General features: G+C 44.5%; 2 protein-coding genes across 2 annotated transcripts; both read right to left on the bottom strand.

Annotated features, from left to right (window-relative positions):
- Positions 1-7089: 7089 nt before the first annotated feature.
- LOC124650402 (metal tolerance protein 5-like) lies at positions 7090-10975 on the bottom strand. Its single transcript, XM_047189932.1, has 6 exons — positions 10478-10975; positions 9610-9725; positions 9299-9544; positions 8673-8753; positions 7920-8153; positions 7090-7754 (listed from the first exon to the last, which is right to left on the bottom strand). The coding sequence occupies exons 1-6, from the start codon at positions 10656-10658 to the stop codon at positions 7404-7406; spliced, it is 1209 nt and encodes a 402-aa protein (XP_047045888.1). The 5' UTR covers positions 10659-10975; the 3' UTR covers positions 7090-7403.
- A 4920-nt stretch (positions 10976-15895) lies between these two features.
- On the bottom strand, positions 15896-16542 carry LOC124650632. Its single transcript, XM_047190147.1, has one exon. The coding sequence runs from the start codon at positions 16459-16461 to the stop codon at positions 16186-16188; it is 276 nt and encodes a 91-aa protein (XP_047046103.1). The 5' UTR covers positions 16462-16542; the 3' UTR covers positions 15896-16185.
- Positions 16543-25493: the final 8951 nt, after the last annotated feature.

Below are 25493 nucleotides of genomic sequence, written 5' to 3'. Positions count from 1 at the left end.
TCATCGCACAAAAAAACCATTTTCTATTTTTGAGGTGTCGAAAACGGGGTGTTTTGTGAAGCAACCACCAAATTAATGTTTCACATTGGTACCAACACATTTTTCAAAAATATTAAACCACATAATATGGACAATTTCTAAACCGGTGTATATGTAACCTTTCCGTCCACCCCTCATGAAAATGATAAATTCCTGCCGAATCGGTAGGAGGCCGACCAGATTTGAACTACAGGTACATGATATAATGTTCAAGAGTTGTAAAAATAATTTTTAGGTTCACAACATGCTATTTCATCAAAGATCTAGTGCAAGTTTGGCGAGCCTCAGCCCCGGGCAAAGGATCTTCTTGCCCGCCGTTTTGAATATAGTTTGAAACGGGCATAAAAAATTCGAAAACGATCCAAACAATGTGAAAACTTCGCGTGCTGTCATATTATATGTCATATTTGCAAGGAAAAATATTAAAGTTGGAAAATTGCGAACATCACAAAAAATCCTTCACAAAATGAGCTATCATGTTCGAGGTTTCATGACATTTAGGTCAAACAACCAATGTTATGGATAGAATCGTGGCATAGTTTGTGATAATGTGCCCATATTGTGCACACATGTGCATCTTGGGATGTCTTACGATGTTGCAGGAGGAAGTTTTCCATTTCATCGCACGAAAAAATCATTTTCCATTTTTGAGGTGTCGAAAACGGGGTGTTTTGTGAAGCAACCACCAAATTAAAGTTTCACATTGGTACCAACACATTTTAAAAAAATACTAGACCAACTAAGATGGAAAATTTCTTAACCGGTGTATCTGGAACCTTTCCATCCATCCCTCATGAAAATGACAAATTCCTGCCGAATCGGTAGGAGGCCCGTCAGATTTGAACTACTGGTACATGATCTAATGCTCATGAATTTTTGGAAAAATTATTTTTAGATTCAAAATATGATATAGTGTCATATTTGGATTCCTCTCATTTTTCTAATCGATTTAGACATATTATTTGTCAAATTTTGATTTACAGATTTAAAAATATTAATTATTCCATATTAAATAAAAAAGAAAAAATAAATCATTTTATTGTCCATTTGAATTCAAGATTAATATACTTATTCTTATAGTTTATGTAGGTAATTGTTTGGAATTCAAAAATTAATGATGCACGACATCAAGTAATAAGGGTTAATAGTATTGATATGGTATTATTGTCAACAAGGTGTCATTTCTTTCATGGAATCTAGTCTAAATGGAACCGAGAAGTTAAGCGTGCTAGGGGTGGAGTAGTGTGAGGATGGATGACTGACTGGGAAGTCTGATCATGAGTGTAATTTGACCTAATCTTTCTATTCTTAATAAGTGATCCCATTTTCCTGCACATGCAAGGTATCCACCTCATCAAACATCACTGAGCAATCCTAGGCTGCCACGTTTCTTCAAATCTACCACATCAGCCATCAGTTATTAGTTGTATGCCCACGTCACCAGCCCATTTATTCAATCAGTTTTCGAAGCCATGGCAGTCCACGGGACAAATGAAAGACACTATTGATTTTTCATGCCCCCAATTAAATCACGTCTTTAGAGGTCTAATAGAATTTAGTGAGACCTTCACCTTCATTGCTTCCTCTTCTCATTTCTGTGTGTTAGCCCCGTTTGTTTTATCCCTTGGCCTGGCCGTTGGGCTCATGGAAGAACAATGCCTCTAAAATAAAATAAAAGCAGTCATCAAGCTCTATTACCCAATAAAGGCAAAGAAACTGACGGGAGTCATTGATCCGCCACCGTGCCACCGCACTAGCTTTTGAAGACCCATTTCGACTGCCATCGCCATTCGCCGTGTTTATTCCTGCATCGCCAACCAGGGCGCCAGTTTCCAGGCTTCCCTATCTTTTCCTATGCCTGAGCTCTATGTCTTGATTTTTCTGATTCCATGGAGGCTCCATGATTCTACGGTAAAGATTACCACAAGCTCCCATCTAAACGTCTCAGGTTCTACAACAAAGTATGCCTTTGTTCTGTATTTTGCGTCTCCCATGTTTACTTTTGCAGCTCTGCTCACGAACGGTCAAAAGGGCATGCTAATGTTTACTCATTGAGCTGCTTTTTCAGCTGAGAGAAAAAGATCCTGAATAGAGCTAACCGGCAGATGCTACAGTATTTAACATGAATGCCTATCAACTGTTATGGTAAAAAATGTCTAATCAGATTGCTTTGCATTCTCTCATTGGTTTGGACAGTGGTTTTGTTCAGTATATTGCGAGTTGCGATTACTGCATTCGTCGAATTTACTTCTATCAAGGTGACTGCAGCTTTCCTTTAGTAATTGTAATATGCTTATTTTTTACAAACTGTATTTTCGTTTTCAATATTTGTTGCAACCTGTCTAGCAGATGTATTAGTTTCTGCAGCTTCACCGCTTGAGTTGGTCCATTGGTTCGACTGAATGCTAATAGACGTATAGGTTACTGACATACTGTTTGCGTTTCATACCCTATGAAATATGTGTCTGTCTTTCTGAATTCTTCTACAGGATTAACTTATATATTGTGAGTCTTTCTGAGTACATAAGTTGTGATACCACTCTGTTTGCTTCAGAGTGCTATTTAAATTTTGTTCTCTTACCTTTTTCATCTCCATATTCGAGTTGTTTGACAATAGAGTGTACTGAATATCTGAATTTGAAGATGTAAGTAAACCTTTGCTCAGGCCTCAGGGCATGTTCTTGGTACCAATTAAGTTGCAATTTCAAAGAATACCATATAATCCCTTCATGCACTCAGCTCACTGCAAGCATCATGAATCTGCATAATTTTCATTGCGTTGGAATTTATACGCTCTATTCTTTTTCATAGTAGAAGTGTGAGATTTCAACTATATGTTATCCTTTGACTATTTTCGTGTTCACTTTACACCCCTTCATTATTCTAATGTGATATACATACGTGGATATAGCAATATACATGCCATTGTGTTTACGTGCATATGGCACAAAGATGAATTCATCTAATCTCGGGTTATATATTTCATGTCGAAAGACATATAATGTAGTAGTTTTTCTTCACTTTGGTATTGTTAAAAAAACAAATCTTAGCTCATGGCCAGAGAGCCAATAAAGATATCGGGGAAAAAGAGTTGTACGGATTTGACACAATTATTTATAAATATAATTGATGTTAGGAAGAATAAGAAATAGTTGCAAGTATTTGACCCAATTATTTCTACAAATAAGCATTTCTTAACCAAGTGATTTTCTATCATGTAAATGAGAAGTGCACGTCAAGTCAAATATACCCAGAAACGAACCATAGAATACATACATGCATGCTTTTTTACTGTCAAATCATGTTTCAAACATTTGCATACATTTCCTATTAATTGGTACTCATGTTTCAAATTAAAATACTTCTCCCTCTATTCCAAAATAGACACTATTTTGGAAAGCTAAAACAAAACATCTTCTAATTTGGAACATAGGTGTTATCATATATAGATCTGTTTTGAACTCACTTACATGCCCACTTTTGTTGCAAGATAAGTCCCGCAGCAAAGCGCGGGGTATCATCTAGTATTAAGTGTAGTTAGAGTTAAAATGGTGCATGTGAGAGATTAAAAAAATTGGGATAAAAAAAATTTAAAAAAAATTTGAAAAAAAAAATTCAAAAATTTCAAGCCAAAATTGCCAAACGGCGTTATTTCTATGCCGACGGCTTTGCCGTCGGCACAGGATGCTGTGCCGACGGCCAGCCTGTGCCGACGGTAACTTTGTCTGTGCCGAGGCCATGTTGTGCCGACGGCAAGGTGCCGACGGTTGCCGTCGGCACAGACGTGGGCCGACGGCGAGGCAGGCTGTGCCGACTGCCGCCGGCCGTCGGCAGCTTGGCGGGTTCCCGTAGTGATAACATGTGGCCAGCCCAGAATTCTAAGAATGGGTATTCAAAATTGCAAGAGTTTAATAGGAATATGGGCTCTGATCATATACATATTTTTTTTTGAAAAATAAGAAAAAATGCAACCATGGTGTTTAATTGAACCCTGAAGGCCTGAACCAACATATTTAGCAATTTGTTATATATATATATATATAACAATATTCAAATATAAGCATTTTATAACAAATAATTTTATATTTAGCTAAATACCCATGACTTGAGGTGGGCCCGCCCCTGGCCATGGCCTGCAGAAAGCGCAGAGCTACCCTTTGTGTCATTTATAGTAAGAAATTAGGACAGGTGTTGTGATTGATAGCACGATATTTTTTTTATATATTCCACGTAATCTAGAGAGGCAAAAACAATAGAGCCAATCAGGATCGTCCTTTTAGTTATCTCTAGCAATTATTTTTTGAATGCTCCTAAAATAGTTAGGTTGTCAAAAAATATTAAACCAAAAAACCAAGTAAGTAAGAGGAGTCATCTTGGACAATGGAGAAAATGTCATATCTTACCTTATTAAGTGTTCACATCTTAGCTATCAATAGGCAAACCTCCTTTTCTTCCTATTTTCCAACTCAACAATCATCCCATATGGCACTACTAAGATAGCATCGTTGTGCATGCCCTTCAAAGGATATTGTGCATACATACTAGATTTGTCTCTTAATTGAATTGTCTTTTCTTAGTTGTTATTTGTTAGTCAAGTTGTTTTTAACAGAAGAACCAACACTAAAAATGCATGAGTGTAAACACAAATATTTCCATTGCTAATTAAGTTTGCTTTACTAGAAGAACCAACACTAATAATATGAGAGTCTAAACACAAATATCTTCTCTCTTCTAGAAAAACAATGATCATATAACACAACACGATAAAGAGTAGTTGGTGTTGCTAATCACAACCTTTTCTACATATCACTTTCTAATGTAAAATAGATTAGACATCTACTTGGAGATTTCTATTATATTAAAAAAAATCATAGCCAATAGCTATGAATTATCTACATAATTAATCTAGAAATAAAAATTCTATACAATTTTAATTATGCATGCCTTGGATTTCATACTATTGTGTACATCATGTTCTTTAAGAAAAGTATGTATTCGATCCATCAACTATTACCCTATTCTAAGTTTGACCCTCAACTACAGCACGAGACATTATGCTTCTCTCGGTATCAAAATTGTCCAAATTTAGTTGTTTGGTCCTCGCTAAGATGTTGACATGGTAAAGATTTCGCAAATGTGGTAGTTTTATAAAGTAATGAAAAAAACTGGGGTGGACAACTAGATAGAAAATTCTGAACACTTAACAATAGACAAAATATATTTGCAAAATTATAAAGATTTTAAGAATTACGAAAACTTATAGAATAAGAAATCCTCTACACAATCATGATATGTGATAAAGCTAAAAAGTTTTTATTTATTCCCAAAATTTTCATAAATAATAGCACATTCCTTGCGTTTCTCGCAAATTTTAAGGTTAAAAATGTTTTTACATTTATTTTGTATTTTATTCATCTCCGTGTTTCTTATATTAGTAGAGGGTTTTTGGTTCCCAGCCACAGTTTGCCAAGCGAAAGTTTGGTAAATTGGTATGTATTTGGTTGTTGACACACTTTACATTCGTACGGACTACCTTTCATAGAGTGAAATCTTTTCCAGCTTTTACCACACTTTGTGGCTTCTAATTTCTTAAGACACACTTTTGTGGCTGCCACTTTGCCAAACTTCAACTTGGTAAAGTGTGGCTACGAACCAAAACGTGCCCGAAATTAGATCTTAAAATAACCCCCTTTCCTTGATTTTCCACCCATTTTTCTAGTATTTTGTGTTAATTGAACTATCACATGTGCAAACGATCGCCAACATGTCATCATTAAGATAATTATTGTTTTAGAAAAGACCAAATCTAGCATTTTATGGACCAAAAAGTTGAGGTATTGGAGTTCAGAGGTAAGAATTAACTTTGACAAATAATAGCTGAGAAATATATTTCCTTGTTAAGCTATGTAAACATTTATTCCATGGGCAGAACAATGTGCATGGCTTCAAATTGATTTATTATCTTTAGGTCTCCATCATCAGAATACATGCATTTCCATTCGGATAGAACAATGTGCACATGTATCAATTAGTTTTTCTCTTTATGTCCCCATCATCAAAAGAGGAGAAGAAAAGTCTTTGCATATTCCTAGATATCCACATTTGATTTGTTTACATTATTACATGTCTATTTTTGTTTTGTTTATTTCATATGTTCCTCGAACATAAGAACCTTTGACATCATAAGGTTCAGAGGTGCATCATAAGATCTTTACTTATATCACTTATCCAAGGTACAAAATTGTATTTACAAAATCCTAAAAATATGAAGCAATTGATTTTGTGTCTGAAATTGTTATGTAAAGTGCACAAATATCCAAAATAATATTGATTTTCTAACAGTATTTGGTGACTTTTTTATGTGGCTCGCATCATGGTTTCAAAAATGGTCCGTTGTTTGTTGATTTTTTTTTCCTTGTAGAACATATCTTATTTCTATAGTATTTCTTTAATACGTACCAATATCCAAAATCGGGTATATTTCTTTACCATTATACACTAAGGAGTTCACAACAAAAATCTGATAAAGAAACATCCGGCCTAAAGAACTTTTACTCGCAAGTTATTATTTATTTATGTGCTTCTTAAAATTGTTTGTAAGCCCAAGGAAGCGTGCAGGATTGGCAAAGACAATGTGGATAGATACTTGTGCCTTCTTTCTTGTCTCGTTCCAGCAGTGGTTTACTTTCTCTCACGAGCCGAGCCGTGATCGGTCTTTGTAGGGTTTCGTCGCTCTGTATTGTTGAGCTGGACGTCTACGGCCGTATGTACATTTCCAGGTATCGAGGCGTGCAGCAATTTGGACGGCTGACGTGTACGAAGATTCTCGTGAGAGCGACGCCACTGGTCTCGTTCCAGCTACAGTGGGTACAAGCCGGTGCCTTAGCCCTTAATGGTAACGCAGGCATCAAGACTCCAAGAAGGGGTTTACACAGGCCCCAGTAGCAGTAGCTCTCGGTCTCACGACTGACCAGTCGTGACAGGGAAATTGTAAGCTTTTATGTGAGTGAGATATGATCAAAACAGCAAATAGTGCACTACAAAAGGGCAGAGGAGTGAGACACTTCATGTACTTACACGTTCAGAGATTTATAAAAAGGTTCATGCTGGCATAAGCCCGCCGTAGCCAAGGCAAGAAAAAAAAAGACACTTCATCATATACATGTATTGTAAGTTTGTAACAGGTTAAGAATCGTAATTCATGCAGTGCCTGGGCCCCATTATCCAGTAGCCAACCACAGAAAGACAGAAGCACAGCAGGCAACATCCAGATTTCTGAATCTGGGCTTACTTCGATACCTTCAGCAGTTCCGCACAGGCACTCTCTTAAGCTCCACGAACAGCACCAGGGCCTTCAGGCTATATTATGTGTCGTAGGACCGAGCGTGCTCGGGCTGGTGGGTGAACTCGTAGTCGAGGTGGACAAAGGCGCGCTCGATTTCGGGCAGGCTCTCCAGCTTCTCCTGCAGGGCCTCGCCGATGTCATGCGCCTCCTGCAGGGGCATGTCGCACGGCAGAACAATGTCCACCTCCACGAAGTAGTGGGAGCCGAACGTGTACGCCCGCACCGTGTCGATGTGCCTCACAGCCTTGTGATGGTTCCAGCACAGGTAGGTGAGCTTCTGGAGAAACTCCGGTGAGGCCGACTGGCCGACCAGTGAATGGACGTTCTCTAGCACCGTCATAGACCATGTCCTGATCGTGTAGATCGCTAGCTGCAAAGCAGAAAACAGAGGATATCTTTCAAGACGTGTATTGCAGTATGCAGAACAAGGCATCATCCATGTCTTCTTGAGCTAAACTGATAGCAAGCTCAAATACTATGACATTTTTATATTTCTGCTACACAAGAAAAACAGAAATGGCATTTTTCTACTTACGATGATAGCTCCAACTGGGTCAATCCAGCCTTCAAAATAGTTAGCAAGAAGTGCGGCCACAAGGCCAATAATGTTGGTGATAACATCAAAAAAGTGATCCTGTGCGTATGCCTTCACAATTTCATTGGTGAATGAGCGGCAATATATAACCAGCAGAAGCTTCACCAATGTCACCGCGAGCATGATATCAACAACCCACATAACCTGTTCTTTTGTCAAGCGGAATTCACCTCCCTGGAACAAGCACAATCAAAAATAAGGTAACTATCTTGTTTGTGAGTTGCTTTTAGATAGTTGGGCATTTGGTTAGCCGCCTTTTTGGTAACATCTGCAGATCAATTTATTTTTGTGTTCTTGATCAGATGCAATGACAGGGGACACCATAATTTATCTAATTTTAATCTACCAAAAAGAACTAGCAAATTTAGACCCTTTTTTTATGGCAGCTTATAATAAATCTATGTTGGGTCTTAGGAAATTCAGAACTTATCATAGAAGATTCAAAACAAACCATTTCAATTTCAATATTGATTATTCATGCCCATCAAATATTCAGATGATTAGTGGATTTACTGTGAAAATTGTGTTATTAATTCCAACTTTCGAAGGAAGGGTGTGATTCTACAGTACAAAACTTAACAGAATAAACAACTAATGCAAATGCTGGTAGCCAGTTATGCTCAACAACCAGTTAAATGCAGAGCAAAAGTGCACACCTGCATGGACATGAAACACAAGAAGAGAAGGACTTACATCAGATATCAATGAGCGTGTAGATTCTAGGATAATTTGAAGACCGAGTGTTGCCATAACAGAAGCAAAAACAAGTATTCCCTGCATAACAGATTGTGGCAAACTTGTCAACAAGAGGAACAGAGAAATAGATAACAAAAATAGCCAATCACTCTGTATAGTTACAAACTTACAATACAAATTAGTCATTCTGACATGATATATTTATAATGCTACCAGAGATTGTTCTGTGTGCAGTTATAAGTATTAGGGATAAGGAAAACTTTGCTAGGGGTACCAATTTTTGGCATTGTAATGCAATCGCTGTTTGAAATTGCTTGGTTCACATGACAGGATACATGAGTATGATTGAGCCCCAATTTACAGTCCTTCAGTAACAAAGAGATCACAATCCTTAAGTCTAGTACTTGCTTCTGTTCATTTTGCACTCAGTTGAGTAATTCTCCTCTTTTTTAGGGTACTAATTTACCCTTTTAGTTGAATTAATATCGGCTTATGCACTTCTTTTGTGAAACTACGGAAGAAGGAACATTGAAGAAAAGCAAGAGCGAAAGGAAATTTATCGATCATACAAAAATCAAATCAATCCATAAAAGCATGAACAAACAGGCTGAATGAGAACTCACCAAAGGTTGCATGCGCCTTTTACCAATTGGGTACCTGTATGGGTTTGGTGTTTGCATTGAGAACGCAGTAAACCATAAAATAAACCCGGATAGCAAGTCAAGTAGAGAATCCAGTGTTGAAGCAATAATAGCTAGGGAGCCACTCCTTAGCGAGGCATAAACTTTTGCAGCAAAAAGAACCATATTTGCTATGTTAGATAATCGGATGGCTAATGTTTCACTGCGAGCAATCTTCTCACGTTCTTCCTGCAAGTAGGATGAGATGAAGAATCAGCTTATTCATAAGCATTTTTCTTTATCGTGTTACAAACCTTGGATAGTCCAGGAAGGCAGCCACGGTCTGTGAGTGTATCCATTTCACTGAAACCTTCCAGCATCTCCAATTGTTGGTTGTAGTATTCAGCCAGAACGTCTCCAGGGCGTTGAGCTGTAATTTAATTACAGAAATTACAGATTGCACTATCAAATTACAACAATAAGGTGCAAACAGTTAAGCCATACTCAATTAAGAAGAACTACACAACGGATGTATGATTGTGGAGCAAATAAATAGACAGCAACGAATTCAGAGGACCCAATTTGGTCACGCCACTTGCATATATGTATTGACGCCTATACATATCCTAAGTTCCTAAAAATAATGATTCAGAACAAATTTGACATTTACGTGAAGAATGAAAACTCTGAACTCCATGATGGTGATTCGCACCTCCATATGCATAGAAGATTTGATATGAAGAAAAATCTCGAGACAGAACTCGATTACCCCAGTAGTAATTTACTTTTGAATAACCACTCTTACACCACATACAGAAGCAGACCCCAGAATGATAGATTTAAAATCATTTCAAACAGATAGATGATGCCACATCATATATCCATACAAGTACAGACAATCATACATCGTCCCCCTATTTTAGTGTTAATTCTCTGGCTCGGAGAATGCATTAGTCTAGTGTCCCCACCCAAATACCCAATCTAACTAGTCTCAGGCCAATTTGTTAACAATGATACAATTTTGGGGGATAGGACAAACTCGCTAAGTACAGAACAATTCCGTCAAAAAGTTGAACAAGTCCAGATCAAACCATCCAAAACAGGGAGGCACCTAAGCTAACTTTTAGCCATTAGTAGAAAGAGGAGGGGGCTGTGTTGATAGACAGGCAAAACGAGGCAGACCTAGCATGCCGAGGCAGTCATGGAGGCTGCGCGACGGCCTCTGCTGCTCCGCCTCCTGGCGTCGGAGGCCGTCGAAGTTGAGCCGCCAGGACCGCTCACCCACGCACAGCCCGCCCCCTTCCTCGATGGTGCGGACGAGGAGCTCCTCGCCCTCTCCCGCTCCGGCCGCCGCCGCCGCCATGCCCTCCGCCCTCCAGAACCTTAGCAGCCAAACCACACAGCCCTCCCGGCCTCAAGTATACGCAAAGTGAGAGTGCAATCCAAGCCGCGGGCGCAGCGGAGGTGGGGTCGGAGACGAGAAGAATAGCAGCTCAGACAGTGGTTGCGGCTTGCGAGGAAGAAACGCGGAGCGGCTTCCGTCTCCGCTTGCCTCCCGCCGCCGGCGCCGCCGTGATACGCGAGGAAAGCGTGGCGGAGTGGAGAGAGCACGTGCGACGGCTGTGATGGTGCGTGGTGTTCGATCCTGCGGAGGATGGCACGCCAGCAAGGCCCACGAGTCAAGGTGGCGGAGCCTCGGTGTATGGACAATGCCTTTCCTCCTTTTTTTCTGAAAAGTTATTCGGGCACATGAGAGCATCTCGACTCGGGCCTACTCATTCGGGCGTCCGGCAAAACCCTGTTGCTGGCCGGAGGGGGCGTACGTCGGCGAGGAGGATTGTATGGGGGAGAAGTGTAAGAAATTAAGACTATGAACGCCATATATAGATCATATTTGTGTAGTTTTACTTGTTAGTTGTTATCGTGTCTAAAATCTTTGTAGATAGAATCACTATTATAATCTCTGAAGCACTTTGCATGGAAAGTTCTTATTGCAGCCGTGGCCATGGGCGGATCCAGGCACAAGCCCAGGGGGGCGAATATCCCCACTCGATTTTCTGGCCTCCTTATACCTGCCCCATAGTATAGGGATTTGCCCCCACTCAGCCCAATACATTTGCCCCCACTACTCAGTTTTTCTGGCCTGTTTTCAAACCCCGTGTATGGAAAAGCATAACCCAGCTCATCTTTTTTTTTTTGCCCCTATTCGTTTTTTATCCTGGCTCCGCCCATGGCCGTGGCCCAAAGTGGAGGGCAAAGGAGGGCGAATACATCGCCGAAGGAGGAGAAGACCGACGTGAGGTGGGAGGCTGAAAGATCGAGATGTCGCCTAGAGGGGGGGTGAATAGGCAATTACAAACTCTTGCAGATTTGTCTTGTAATAATGCGGAATTAAACTATCGTTTAGTTTACAAGCACAAACCCTAAATATGCTAAGCTCAACTAAGTGTAACAATAGCAACTAGAGCTAAGCAAGATAGGCACAAGATATATGTAGCACAAGTGATAGCAAGATATATGTACTTCAAGCACGATGGCTATCACAAGGAAAGAGAGCTCGGGTATAGAAATAACCGAGGCACGCGGAGACGAGGATGTATTCCCGTGTTCCCTTGCTTTGCAACAAGGTACATCACGTTTGGAGGAGTGGAGGTCCCACGAAGGATTCCCCGCGCCACGAAGGCTCACCCTATTCTCCTAACCACACCCACGAAGGATAATGGCCCTTTCCTTATGGTTAGCTTTTCCTCCGCTCCGGAGATGGCAAGCTCCACAACCACTTCACAAGCTCCACGAAGGAGAAGCCCGGGCCCCTTCACAATCTTCCACGAAGAGATCACCGGGACACCAACCAATCCAACTAGGAGGTCACCCTCCAAGAGTAACAAGCTCACGGTCTCTCACTCGAACAAATCGTGGTGGAAAGCTCAACACTATGCAATGATGCAAAGCAAGAACACCGGAGGTGTTCAAGTCCCTCACACTCAAATCCCACCAAAACAACGAATGCTAGGATGAGATTGGAGAGGAAGAACAAGGGGTAAAGTCAACCAAAGACTCCAAGATCTAGATCCCAAGAGATTCCCTCACTTAGAGAAGAAATGGTTTGGTGGAAGTATAGATCTAGATCTCCTCTCTCAAATCCTCAAGAATGAGCAAGAATGGTTGGAGGAATCAAAGGGGAGAGCAAGTTCTTCAAGATGCAACAATGGAGGAGAGAGAATAGGAAGAACTACTTGCTCAAGGTGGAAGAAGGGTTATTTATAGCATGGGAGCAAATAAAACCGTTGGGGAAAAAGATAAGTGAAAAAGGCATAAAAAAACGGCCCAAAAACGCTCCCAGCCGGCCGACCGGGGCTGGAGCCGGACAAGCCGGTCAGCAGCCCGGTCGGACCGGACTGGAGGCCAAACACAGCGGATGGGCCGCGTGGGGAGAGAGAAGGCCCAGCTGGGGCGGGCGAGCGGCGAGGCAGGTCGCGTGGGCGACGGAACGCCCAGAGGCGCGCGGGGGCGGCAGGCCAAGGGTGGGCCTGTGGGCGCTGACGGCCCAGCCGGGCGAGGAGGCGGCCCGTAGCGCCTGGGAAAGCAGGCCGGCGAGGCCCCCGGTCGGGCCGGGGCCTGTGCCGGGCAGGCTGGTCACGGACCGGGCCTGCGACCGGACTTGGGCCAAAAGGCCACTGGAGGCGGCCCGGATGGCACCAGCGCCGGACCCGGTCGCGGACCGGGTGGGCCGGTGGCTGGGCCGGTCGGCCGGCCGGCTCCCTCCCCTTTTTCTCTTTTTCTTTTTTTATTCTTTTCTCCTCTTTCCTTTTTCTTTAATAACTATTGCTCCCGAACTCCGATTCGCATGAAACCAATTTTGTTGGAAAGATAACGACGAATAGAACCCCAACAAAAACTGGAAATATGGAGACTCCTCACATAACATTTTTAGATGATTTTAGAGAGGGAGTCTCCCACCGTCAAGAAACGGTAAAGACGTCCAAACTCGAAAACGCAATAGAAGATGCATGCGGATTCCGTTTTCGATGAACTTGGGCTTGTTGTAAAGCTAGCAACAAGCTCAAGAACCTCACGCAGAGAAACATCAAGAAGCAATAAGGATATGCAAAGTATGCAAAGGATTGAGCTCCCTAAGACGATGTGATCAAGTTACCCAACCGAAAGCCCCTCTTGATAGTGCGGCTATCTATCCTATAATCCGGTCTCCCATCAACCACCTCGAGACCGGTAAAAGGAAAACCTATCAAGGTCATACCTTTGCCTTGCGCATCCCATCACTTGATCATTGTCGCTTCGTGAAGACTCACAAATGCTCCCCCATACACCATGATGGGAAAGCTCTATTGATGCACATCTTCACATGCCCATTATCACCAAATGGACGGCAAGCTTCAAGCATGTGATCACTTGAGATGCTCATCTTGAACTTGCCCGACTTAACCTTGTACCTTCTCATACTCTCATAAGATAGAGCATGGCTAATATTGAGTTCCACATAAGAACTCCATCTTCATTTCTTCTTCTTGATCATATCACATATATGTCTTCAAATCGATGATCTTGATGCCAACACACAAGATGTATCTTTATTTACATGGCATCCATACTTGAATCCAACACATGGAATACAAGTAGAACCTATGGTATATTCCTACATATAAACTCAATGAAAACATTAGTCCATAGGGGTTGTCATTAATTACCAAAACCACACATAGGGGCAATGTACCCTTACAGAGGCGCTGAAGGAGAAGCAAGAGGTGAATATCTATCTGCTGAAGACCAATGTCGCGACGAAGAAGCGGGAGAAGGACTTGGCGCTTCTGATGGCCGACACAACCCCCATGGACGACGAAACGCGGGCGTGGTAGGAGGAGCAACGCGCCATGAGCTAAAGATATCCGCAACACCAAATTATGGTCAATGTAAGCTCAAAGTTCGAGAATCAGTTACACACTTTCTTTTAAATGATGCTTCTTTAGCCTTTAGGTGTATTAATTTGAGCAATCTTGAAATAATGGCTCGGGCTAGTTGACATACAACCGGACAAATCAACAATATGTCGGTGATGCACTCCATAAAAGAGTGGTGGGGGGAGGTAATCCAAAGAAGAAGAAAAAAAAGGTGCAAACAAGAAGGCATTGGCCTCTCTTACGATGTTAGTCTGGTCAAAGATTTGAGAAAAGCGGAACATCCACGTTTTTAAGAATCAACTATCAACCACTAATATGCTCATCTTGAAGATCAAACAGGGGGTGGCTATGTGAAGCCTCGCCGGAGCTAAAGTGCCTTTTACTATTATTATATTACGAGAGTAGACTTTTGTTTTGGGATTGTCTTTTTTGCCAAGGCATGACTTGCAAAACCTCTAAAATGCCTTAATCAATGAAAGTGGCCTATTTTTTGCTTTATTGCAAAAAAATAGTTTCATGTACTTCGTAAGTTAAATTAACTCCAAGCACATAATGCATTGCACTTTTCTCTCGAGGAAAGCACTGAGTTTTGCTTCGCCCGAAGAGAACCTGCGCGTGTCGCCGCAGTAGAGCGATAAGGTCGCCTTTTTTTTTTTTGACGTGATAAGGTCGCCTCTGATGATTAACGAAAGCGAGACGGGTCGATTCGTATGGGTTGCAAACCATACCAATGTCGAGTGACACATACCTTAATCCAAAGCCGGGCCGTCAAATCGGGATCGCCGCCGCACGATCCGTCATGTGTACATGTTCCCCATCGAGTTCGATCCAAAGCCAATCATGCAGAGGAGATCAATGCCCGAGAAAAGCACGCAATCATCGTGCACAAATATTGGAAGCGTAGTACCCTGGAGTACAGGGTGGTACAACTACGTACGTACAGATCCTGATCTGTGGGAGCGCATTATTGCGATGTATATACTCTTTTTCAGGATATTATTGCAGTATACATTGCTGTATAAGGAGGGGAGAACATGCTGCTGCTTTGCGTGGCTGGATTGTTCGATACACACAGCCCACTTGGGTTGGAGGAATGGGAGGAAAGTGGGCTGAACATGCTCGTGTTTCGTGTATCAGGGACAGAGCATCAGCTGTTTCACTTTCTGTTTTCGTGTTGTTTGGAGTGTAGTAATTTTGCGAGAGTGAGGTGAGGACATGCTTGGTTGACGGACGGGGTACGTGTCGTCTCTAGCCTTGCAATGCCAAAACTTTTGTCATCAAATGCTGCCCACTCTTACCCTAAATATTTGCTTGGAGAGAAGTAATTTTGCGACAGTGAGGAGGACACATGCTTGGTCGACGCACGATACGTCTCGCCAAGCCTTACAATGACATATCTTTTGTAATCGTGGTTTTAGTATGGATCAGAGGAAGTATTTTTTTAGAACAGTCTCGACACCGTCCATCCCGTTTTATAGGTTCTATACATACCCCTAGAGTATCAATTTAATCAATACACTATAAATTCATATAACATAAATTTATCTTTTACAATATAGCATCTTAAGTTTTTAATGATATATTACTTTGTATTAGGTTGATTAAATTAACGATTTAGAAATACACGCAAGACATATCAAAGATATCAACGGCAACGCAGAAACACCGTCAGATAAGTACACGATTTGAAGTTTGAAGTGGTTTGAACTCGCAAATAACATCACGTCTCCTTACATGCATGTCTTGAGCAAAGGTAAAAGGGGAAAACACGCAAGAGACCTTAGCTAGGCTTGGTCGCTTGACCAGCACAAACAAACCAGAACCAAGCAGCACGCGCCACACACGGCCCTGGGCACAAGCTAGCTGCGGCAAAGCTTGGCCGCTCGCGCGAGGCTCAACCGAGAGCGCCGCCGAGCACGCACGTGGCCGGTGTATGCCGGCCGTGCGCGCCGCGTGGCAGGAGTACTAGCTAATTCAGGCGCCGATCTTGTTGTAGTTGTTGTAGCCGCCTCCGTCCTCCTTGATCATCTCGAGGTCCCTGGAGGAGTTGACGGCCATGGACATGGCCCGCCGGTGGCGCCCCGCCGCGGGCCGGCCCCCCTGCTGCTGCTCGCCCGCGCCGCCGTCCGCCGACGCCTTCCGGTGCTCGTCGGACGCCGGCACGTCGTCCAGGGCGGCGAAGTTCTCCGGGAGCGCGAACACGCTCTGCGACGCCCTCCGCTGGTGACGCCCCATCCGCTGCGACGACATGCTGGATCGAAAGCTTAGGTGCTCGAGGTGGGTCGATTCGGGTGTATGCAATGGTGTGTTGTGGTGTGGGAAGAGAGCAGAGGAGGCCGAGGCTTTATATAAGACGAGGGTATGCTCAGCTTGGACGGTACGTGTACACAGGTTCGTTAAAAAACGGCGAGAAAGAGAAAAGTCAAGAGTTCATTCACGTTTTCGTTTTTTCTTCGTGGCGGAAGATCTTTGGCTAACTAACTATTTTGGCCTCACCTTGAAAAGAGATATTTTCACTGTGCACACCTTCACAATCAATTCCCACGAGACACCAGGAAAATATAGCATAAACATGGGTATTGTACATTGGGAAATAGGTATAAACTCAGAAACAAAATCCACCTTAGCACAGACTTTCATTTTCAGGATCTATTTTTTTCAAGGATGCATCTTTGAATATTGAGGATTTGTAGTGAGAATAACTGGAATATGGCGCGACAGCGAGAATGTCGACAGAACGGCTTGAATAGAATGACCTACTTCAAAGGTGGTGTTTTGGCTTATGGAAATAGATATTACGAAAAACGTATTTGAGAATGCTAATTTTTTTAATAATAAATGTATGTTTTCCCTTGAGAATGTATATACATATATTTCTTATATTTATCCTTAATTTCTTTTGAAGAATAAGCCTTCTTAATATTAAAGTTAAATCTCGTGAGAAGTTCTTTTGTAAACATTGAAAATTTTCTTTTTTATACAGGTCGTAAAATGTCATTTTTCATTGAACTTTATATGAGCGTCTAAAATATATAGATGTACACCTGAAAAACAAACGCTTTTTACCGAAACTTCACATAGATATACAAACACACGTACATATTCATGATTTTTTTTAAACTCCAAACTACCTATTTCATTTTCTTTCAAAAACCGAGATCCAGTGAGCTCGAGCGCCACATATCCTAACTCTGTGCAGCCGAGTTTTTTTTCTTCAGATTTTTAATATTTTGAAATGCGAGTATATGGCAGCACGGACTGGATTGGGTCGGAGAGCGCCTGCAGCCGCGCATGCATGCACTGACAGCGCTGTACAGTGGAGACGAGGCATGTCGCCAAGCGACAAGGGTTCAATAAAGATTTTGGATCTCTGCGAATCGTTCATGCATCTACGCAGATGCAAGCGAGATCAGTCCTTATCCTCTCCGTCGAATAAAACATCGGAAATTCCCTGAAAAAAGAACAGCTGAAAATGCTGATGGGAAGCCTTGTCCTCCATGCCAACTTCTTTACAGCATTTCGCCATACCGCAAAACGGCATGCAAAAGTGGTTTGCCGCGGTTTGAGTTTTTCTCAGAAGCTGCAAATGTGAACTGCATATTTTAAAATAAAACCATTGGTGCTAGATTTCACATATAGCTAGTTCATGCATAGTTCCACAAAAGAACATAATCAAACATGCTAATGGGCCAAACTAGCATTATATAGCTAGATCTAGATCCATAACCCTAACCCTGACGCTCACGGGATAGCTCATCGGGGCTTCTACCTACGGCGGCGATGTTGCCATCACTTAGAGTCGGCGATGTCATCGACAAATGCAGCCCTGATGCCACTGCTGAGCGGCGCCACGCCTTGGCGATCTTCGCCTCTCCTTCCCCGCCACGTCTGCGCTTGGCATGGTCGCAGTCGTAGACCACCATGGTGGTGAGTGAGTGATGTCGAGCGAGCTACAGGTCGCGGTGCTCCTTGCTCTTTGGTGAGGGCCTCGTCGGGTTCCTCGGAGGCGGAGGCAGATTCACCGAAGGAGGGCCGGACGCCAGCTGCATGCGATGGTGCGGAAGATGCAACGCGCGTGGTGGCCCTCGAGCTTCCCGCCTCGCAGTCGCGAGCGCCTGGAAACCCTACCCACGCGGGCGACAGAACATGGCACCAGTAGAGGGCGTCGCGGCGACGCCCAACTTCAGACGTGTGAGCTCGAAGCTGAGGGGTAGGAGTGCGCGGAGCGGCCCACTGTCAAGGAACCGTCGCGGGAGGACGAATTGAACAGCCACATTTCGGTGGACAGTAGATCGGGGCTCAGATGTCTCGAACTAGGCAGAACTTTACCGGTGTCAGCCATAGTTGGATGGAATTGAGAGCGGTGGTGGCGGAAACGAAGGCGGAGGGGGTGAAATGTGGATGGGCTTACCACATTTCACCCCTCAGAATCCATAGATATAGTAGTCACCGTGCGGTGTGTGCTCTGGTCACCTTTTTTAGCCCGCTTCTTTTTTTCACATATCACGCCAGTTTGCAGTGTCGGCAGGGGCGGATCTGCTTGGCCCAACCCTGATGCACATGCATCAGGGTAAAAGAAAAAATTTCTGCTACATATGAGCTCAATGAGGGGCAGTGCATCAGGTTAGGTGGACAGATGTGCATCAGGGAGGCAAAAATTTAACTAGCAAAAGCTCCAAGCTTGGCCATGCATCAGGGAAGTATTCTCTCCAGCTCCGCCCCTGAGTGTCGGTTAGAGGTGCTTTTATTATGTACTACCTCTCTATTTCGCAATATAAGGATTTTAGAAAGCTAATTTAGATTTTTGAAAGACTTATATTTTGAGACGGATGTAGTATAATTTCCTCGGCGATGGATAAATGTGAGATGGGAAGCTCTATGGAGGCTTTTCTTGACTTTGATGGATCCCATTCTTTTTCCCGGCACAAAAAGGAGTCTTGCGTGTGGTGTAGGTTATTTTCCTGCGGTGTTTGTGTACTCCAGATTCGCGAAGTTTCCTGAATCCACGAACAGAGAAGATATTATGGCATGGCCTCATGCGAACCGGCCGAGCTAACCCGATGAATCAGGGCATCACGCACCGCGTGTCAATCGTTCGATCGCAGGCAAAGTAGACAGCTCGTCGATCTCAAGCGTGCAGCCACTGGACGCCGTGGCATCGACGGCGTCGCGAGGACAGGCGGTGCGCACGCACACAGGCGATGGAGTTGATGCGGCAGGAGGAGGAGGAGGGAACATCTACACGTTGATCGGGTTCCCGCCCTCACATGCGCACACATGGGTCGGCCGTTACGACGACCCCGCCAGCGCCATTCATTCTGCTTCTTCTTCGGTTGGTGGTGTGGTGGCGGCCGCGCGTCGCGGATTCATTTGCTCGCTGCCGGTCACCTACTGAGCGCCCGGGCGTACGTGTGCGGCTCGGCGTGGCCGGGCGGCGTGGAGCTCGGATCGCGCGGGGGCGCCGGCGCGCCCACCGTACGTACATGCCGTGCTTCATTGCTTCTTCTTATTCTAGGTCCCCACGTGTTTGTGCGATATGGAGATATTTTCTCCCAACGGACTGATCGCTCACACGGCCACAGTACGCGTGCTAACAAACGAGTCTAAGAGCAAGAACAATAGCGTAGCCCGCAGACTGCTATAACAATTTGTCATATCATCTATAGTCAATTTATAGCTAGTATGTATAATAGTGAGCTATAAAGTGTAGTACTTTATAATACATGGTCCACCTTTTAGTCTTACAAGTCTTTAGGAAGCACGTCATAGAAATTCATTATTAGATAAGAAAGACACTTCCCTTCTCTCTCCTAATCTCTCTCCTCCAACTAAGCAATCTTATAATGTTTTATTTTTATAGCCAGCTGATTGTACCTCATTGTACTTGTTCTAACAAAATACTGGAGCAGGCTGAATAATATGTGGCGTGACACTTTTATAAGTTACAACTAAACGCCTGCCAGACAATTAACACTACCTCCGTGCCAAAAAATGCAGTGTGTATTGGTTTTAGTTAAATAAACTTTGTAATATACCAAGGGCCTCATTGATTCGCATGAACCAAAAAAACTGTAGGAGTAGGAAGATATACGGATATGATAGGAATATATGTGCAAACTTAGGATTGTGAAAACACGGGAATTTATCAAACTGGGTGTTAATCATGGTTAAAATAAATGTAAAGGGAAGTGTCGAGGGTACTCCTCGCCAATGCCCTCCGATAGGGGTTTAGGGTTGACGGAATCCTGTAAGCTGACACGAGACATCGGTTCACAGACAAGCGGGGAGAGCGATTTACCCAGGTTCGGGGCCCTCGATGAGGTAAAACCCTTACGTACTGCCTGTCTGTTCTTGATTATGATGATAATGAGTTACAATGGGGTGCCGAATAGTTCGCTGAGATCTCGTCGAGATGGCTGTTGTTAAGATGCCCTAGCTCTAAGCTTTCTCTGGCTAAGATGGCTAAGATTGATCGTGTCCCTCGGCAGCCCCTCTCCTGGTCTTTATATAGGAGGCTAGGTCTCAAGAGGTCTCACCGAGTACGACTAGGTTTACAGTAGTTTTAGATCCGATCTTTCCTTGTTCGATCGGTTCCTTGTCTTGCCCGTCAAGGAACCTTCTGGTGCGTCGTCCCGGTGGCCCATCTCGCCTTCGAGTGTCTTCATGGGCCTCCAATTAGTCAATACAGGATAGGGTAATGTGGGTTACCCGAAGGGTAGTGCCCACGTCAGTAGCCCCCGAGTGTCTAGCTGAAGATAGTTCGGGTAGAGACTAAAGCATGTCTTCTCCTGATGTTCTTCTCCTTCATTGTCTTTGTTCATCTTGAATCTGCTCTGTCTCCATTTTATCGGGTGCGCGTCAGCGCTCCCGATGAGAGTAGCCCCCGAGTCTAGGTACGGATGCTCGCAGTCCGTGCGTAGACTCAAGTTGTACCACTCGAATATTCTCCTCTCGCCGATGTTTTCCACAGGTCTTCATAGGTCATCCGATATATTTTTGTTTATGCAAAGGATAATGAGTAACGTGCCCAACTCGTTGTTTGGTTAACTCGCCGATGGCAAAACAACGTTACCCTACACGTAATCAAGTCCCCGCGCATGATCCTGGAGTGCAAAAAACTTCTATCGGGTGCACGCCGCGCTCCCGATGGGAGTAGCCCCCGAGTCTGGGTGCAAGTGCTTGTAACTGAATGCAGACTCAAACCTTCTTCCTTCGACTGTTCATTCTGTCGAGTCTTCATTTTATCGGGTGCGCGTCAGCGCTCCCGATGGGAGTAGCCCCCGAGTCTAGGTGCGGATGTCTGCAGCCGGGCGTAGACTCAAGTCCTTCATCCGACAACTTTTCATTTTTCCTTCGAATGCTTCCAAATTATGACGTCATAGTTGTGGGCCAATTGACGGGATTTGACTTGACGTGTAACTGCTGTGGGCCAATTGATGGGACTTGGCTCGACGGGCCCACCCTAGTTCTGCGCGGCGCTTTTAGGTCTTAACTAGTGCACGCGCGGCGATCGAGGCATCTCCTCATTTTTCGCGCGTCGTGGGAATAATGGGCCGCCGGTTCCACTCTTGCCACGTGTACGCCGGATCCGCTCCTCTCCCCACGATGCTTTGTGGAGTTATGGCCACGTCTGTGCTCAAATTCTTTTGAGATAAATAGGGAGCCTCCTTTCTTTTTACCTTTTACCCCGTTCACTGCTCATCTTCTCCTTCAAGCCTCCTGCTCTTCTGCCTTCTCATCAAAAGCTTCGTTCATCATGGGCAAAAAGAAGAGTGGAAGCACATCGGAGGCGGCCAAAGTTAGCCGCAACTGGAGCGCTTCTGCCATTACCAACCGTGACATCAACAAACTTCGCGCCCTCGGCTTCATCTCCGCATCTGAGGATGACGTTCGTCTCCCGTGTCGGTTTCTCGCCCGAGTCCCCCAAAGGGCTTCACCGTCATGTTCGTCGCTTTCTCGTTCCGTGGCCTCTCTCTTCCGGCGCACGAGTTCCTTCGCTCCCTTCTTTTCTTCTATGGGATTCAGCTCCGGCAGCTAACCCCAAATTCCATCCTCCACCTTTCCATTTTTGTCACCGTTTGTGAAGCTTTCCTCGGCATTGAGCCTCACTGGGGCCTTTGGAGGAAGATTTTCTATGTGAAGCGTCACAATGATAGCAATGGCCCCCCGTTGTTGGTGGCGTCGGCTTTGTTGTCGTGAAGGAGGTCGATTACTTCGACTATTCGATGAAGGAATCCGTCCAGTGGCCGGCGCAACAAATGGTTCTACCTTCGGGACCCTGTCGTTTCTGGGCGGCGTTCAAATCTCCCTCCTTTTGACGATGTCTTGGTGGCTCACAAGAAGAAGTTTTGGAACAACGCCCTTTCTCCCGAAGAAAAGGCGATAGCCGACGAACTTTTCAAGCAAATTGTCACTTTGAAGAATTCAGGAGGCATGACGATGTGTGGTACTGAAGTAGTTTCAGTTTTTCCTACAACGTCGAGTGCAGCCGCCGATGTCTCGCCCTCACCGGCTTGTGGCTTTTCACCGGCAAAAACGACAAGTCAAGGGTCAACTCCGCCGACTCGTCGGCAAATGAGCTCCGAACGAAGTTCGTCGCCCGACATGCCTCGACACCAAGGACACCATTGTCCCGACATCGGCGCGCCCTCCTTATGATTTCAAGCATCTTCCGTCCGAGGTAACCTTATCGTTCTTCATTTACTCGTCATTACCTCCTTTTTTTATGCCTTTCATGTTTTCTATTCTTCCGCGAGTCCCCGCCGTCGCCCAATGCTATCCTCCCTCACCCGAGAGTGGAGTGGTATTAGAAGACGATGATGACGATTCCGAGGGAACCGAGGATGCTCGAGCATGCTCTTGAGGACAGCGGTGTCCGAGAGGAGGAAACCGCCGAAGATGACGCCTTCTTCGAGAGCAAACGTCGCAAGCAGGTACATGATGATCTTATCGCTTCGGCTGAATCAAGTTCTTCGGAAGGAGATAATGATGCCGACGAAGCCGCTTCGCCTCCTCCCCGCTAAGAAGGGTTCAACAAGTTTCTTCGTGGACGAAGATGATCCGGACCTCGTGAGCATTTATACTCTTTGTTACTTTTATTTCTTGTCACCTTGTATACTAACTGCTCGCCATACTTGAACAGCTCTGCCGATGACGATGACGATGTTCCTCTTGCAAAGAGGGCTAAACTAGCCTCTAAAAGAGTAGCATCGGCTAAGGAATCGAACCCTTCTCCTGCCAAGTCGACACCTCCATCCCGAACGGGTGTAGAGAAGGTCCCAGTGTCGAGAGTTATTCCTTCCGATGATGCTCCCACCCCGCCGGCTGGCCGTGATCACGTAAGTATTTTAATCGTCAAGCTTTGCTGAATTTCCATCACCGACTCCTCTTGACTTTTTCCCGGCTGCAGCCAATTTATGCTACGATCGATGCCGTAGCGGACTTTGCGGAACAATTTACTCGCCTTGAAGCCGAAAACTCCCAACTTCGGAAGGCCGTCAAATCTTCGGCCGATCGGGTGGTCGAAGCCAACCGGCTTGCCGCCGATGCCAAAAGTGAGAATGCCTTGTTGAAGGAAGAAGTGAATCGGCCGAAGCGTCAAATGAAGGATGACCAAGATGCCAGGCGTGCAGCGGCGGCTGCGATTGATGAGAAGGAGGGTGTCCTCCGTGAATCCATCAAGGATTTATTGGGTAGAAATCCTTGCGGTGCTCCGTCCCTTTCTTGATGCTTTCTCCATTGATTACTGATGGCGTGTATTTCACACGTTCGTTGGGCAACCCCAAGAGGAAGGTATGATGCGCACAGCAGCAAGTTTTCCCTCAGAAAGAAACCAAGGTTTATCGAACCAGGAGGAGCCAAGAAGCACGTTGAAGGTTGATGGCGGCGGGATGTAGTGCGGCGCAACACCGGAGATTCCGGCGCCAACGTGGAACCCGCACAACACAACCAAAGTACTTTGCCCCAACGAAACAAGTGAGGTTGTCAATCTCACCGGCTTGTCTGTAACAAAGGATTAACCGTATTGTGTGGAAGATGATTGTTTGCGAGAGAAAATAGTAAAAACAAGTATTGCAGCAGATTTGTATTTTAGTATTAAAGAATGGACCGGGGTCCACAGTTCACTAGAGGTGTCTCTCCCATAAGATAAAAGCATGTTGGGTGAACAAATTACAGTCGGGCAATTGACAAATAGAGAGGGCATAACAATGCACATACATGACATGATAAGTATAGTGAGATTTAATTGGGCATTACGACAAAGTACATAGACCGCCATCCAACTACATCTATGCCTAAAAAGTCCACCTTCAGGTTATCATCCGAACCCCTCCAGTATTAAGTTGCAAACAACAGTACAATTGCATTAAGTATGGTGCGTAATGTAATCAACAACTACATCCTCGGACATAGCGCCAATGTTTTATCCCTAGTGGCAACAAGCACAACACAACCTTAGGGGTTTCGTCACTCCCCTGAGTGTCAATGCGAGCATGAACCCACTATCGAGCATAAATACTCCCTCTTGGAGTTAAAAGTAAAAACTTGGCCGCAGCCTCTACTAGAAACGGAGAGCATGCAAGATCATAAACAACACATATGTAATAACTTGATAATTAACATGACATGGTATTCTCTATCCATCGGATCCCGACAAACACAACATATAGAATTACGGATAGATGATCTTGATCATGTTAGGCAGCTCACAAGATCCAACAATGAAGCACAATGAGGAGAAGACAACCATCTAGCTACCGCTATGGACCCATAGTCCAGGGGTGAACTACTCACTCATCACTCCGGAGGCGACCATGGCGGTGTAGAGTCCTCCGGGAGATGAATCCCCTCTCCGGCAGGGTGCCGGAGGAGATCTCCGGAATCCCCGAGATGGGATCGGCGGCGGCGGCGTCTCGCAAGGTTTTCCGTATCGTGGTTTTTCGCATCAGGGGTTTCGCGACGGAGGCTTTAAGTAGGCGGAAGGGCAGAGTCGGGGGCCGGATGATGTCTACGGGAGCTTCTATTCTTGTAGACAGTGTTGGGCCTCCAAGAGCAGAGGTTTGTAGAACAGCAGCATGTTTCCCTTAAGTGGATACCCAAGGTTTATCGAACTCAGGGAGGAAGAGGTCAAAGATATCCCTCTCATGCAACCCTCGCAACCACAAAGCAAGAAGTCTCTTGTGTCCCCAACACACCTAATAGGTGCACTAGTTCGGCGAAGAGATAGTGAAATACAGGTGGTATGAATAAGTAGTAGCAACGGCACCGGAACGGTGCTTTGC

This window comes from Lolium rigidum, chromosome 4, assembly GCF_022539505.1.
Source record: "Lolium rigidum isolate FL_2022 chromosome 4, APGP_CSIRO_Lrig_0.1, whole genome shotgun sequence".
Lineage (NCBI taxonomy): Eukaryota > Viridiplantae > Streptophyta > Magnoliopsida > Poales > Poaceae > Lolium > Lolium rigidum.
The sequence above is the reverse complement of the archived record's forward strand: the minus strand, read 5'-3'. Positions and strand labels throughout refer to the sequence as shown.

Coding starts and splice junctions, on each gene's coding strand:
- LOC124650402 (XM_047189932.1), bottom strand. CDS start 10,658: ATGGCGGCGGCGGCGGCCGGAGCGGGAGAGGGCGAGGAGCTCCTCGTC. Junction 9,545..9,609: donor GCCTTCCTGGACTATCCAAG/GTTTGTAACACG, acceptor TCCTACTTGCAG/GAAGAACGTGAGAAGATTGC. Junction 8,154..8,672: donor CACGCTCATTGATATCTGAT/GTAAGTCCTTCT, acceptor TGCTTGTTCCAG/GGAGGTGAATTCCGCTTGAC.
- LOC124650632 (XM_047190147.1), bottom strand. CDS start 16,461: ATGTCGTCGCAGCGGATGGGGCGTCACCAGCGGAGGGCGTCGCAGAGC.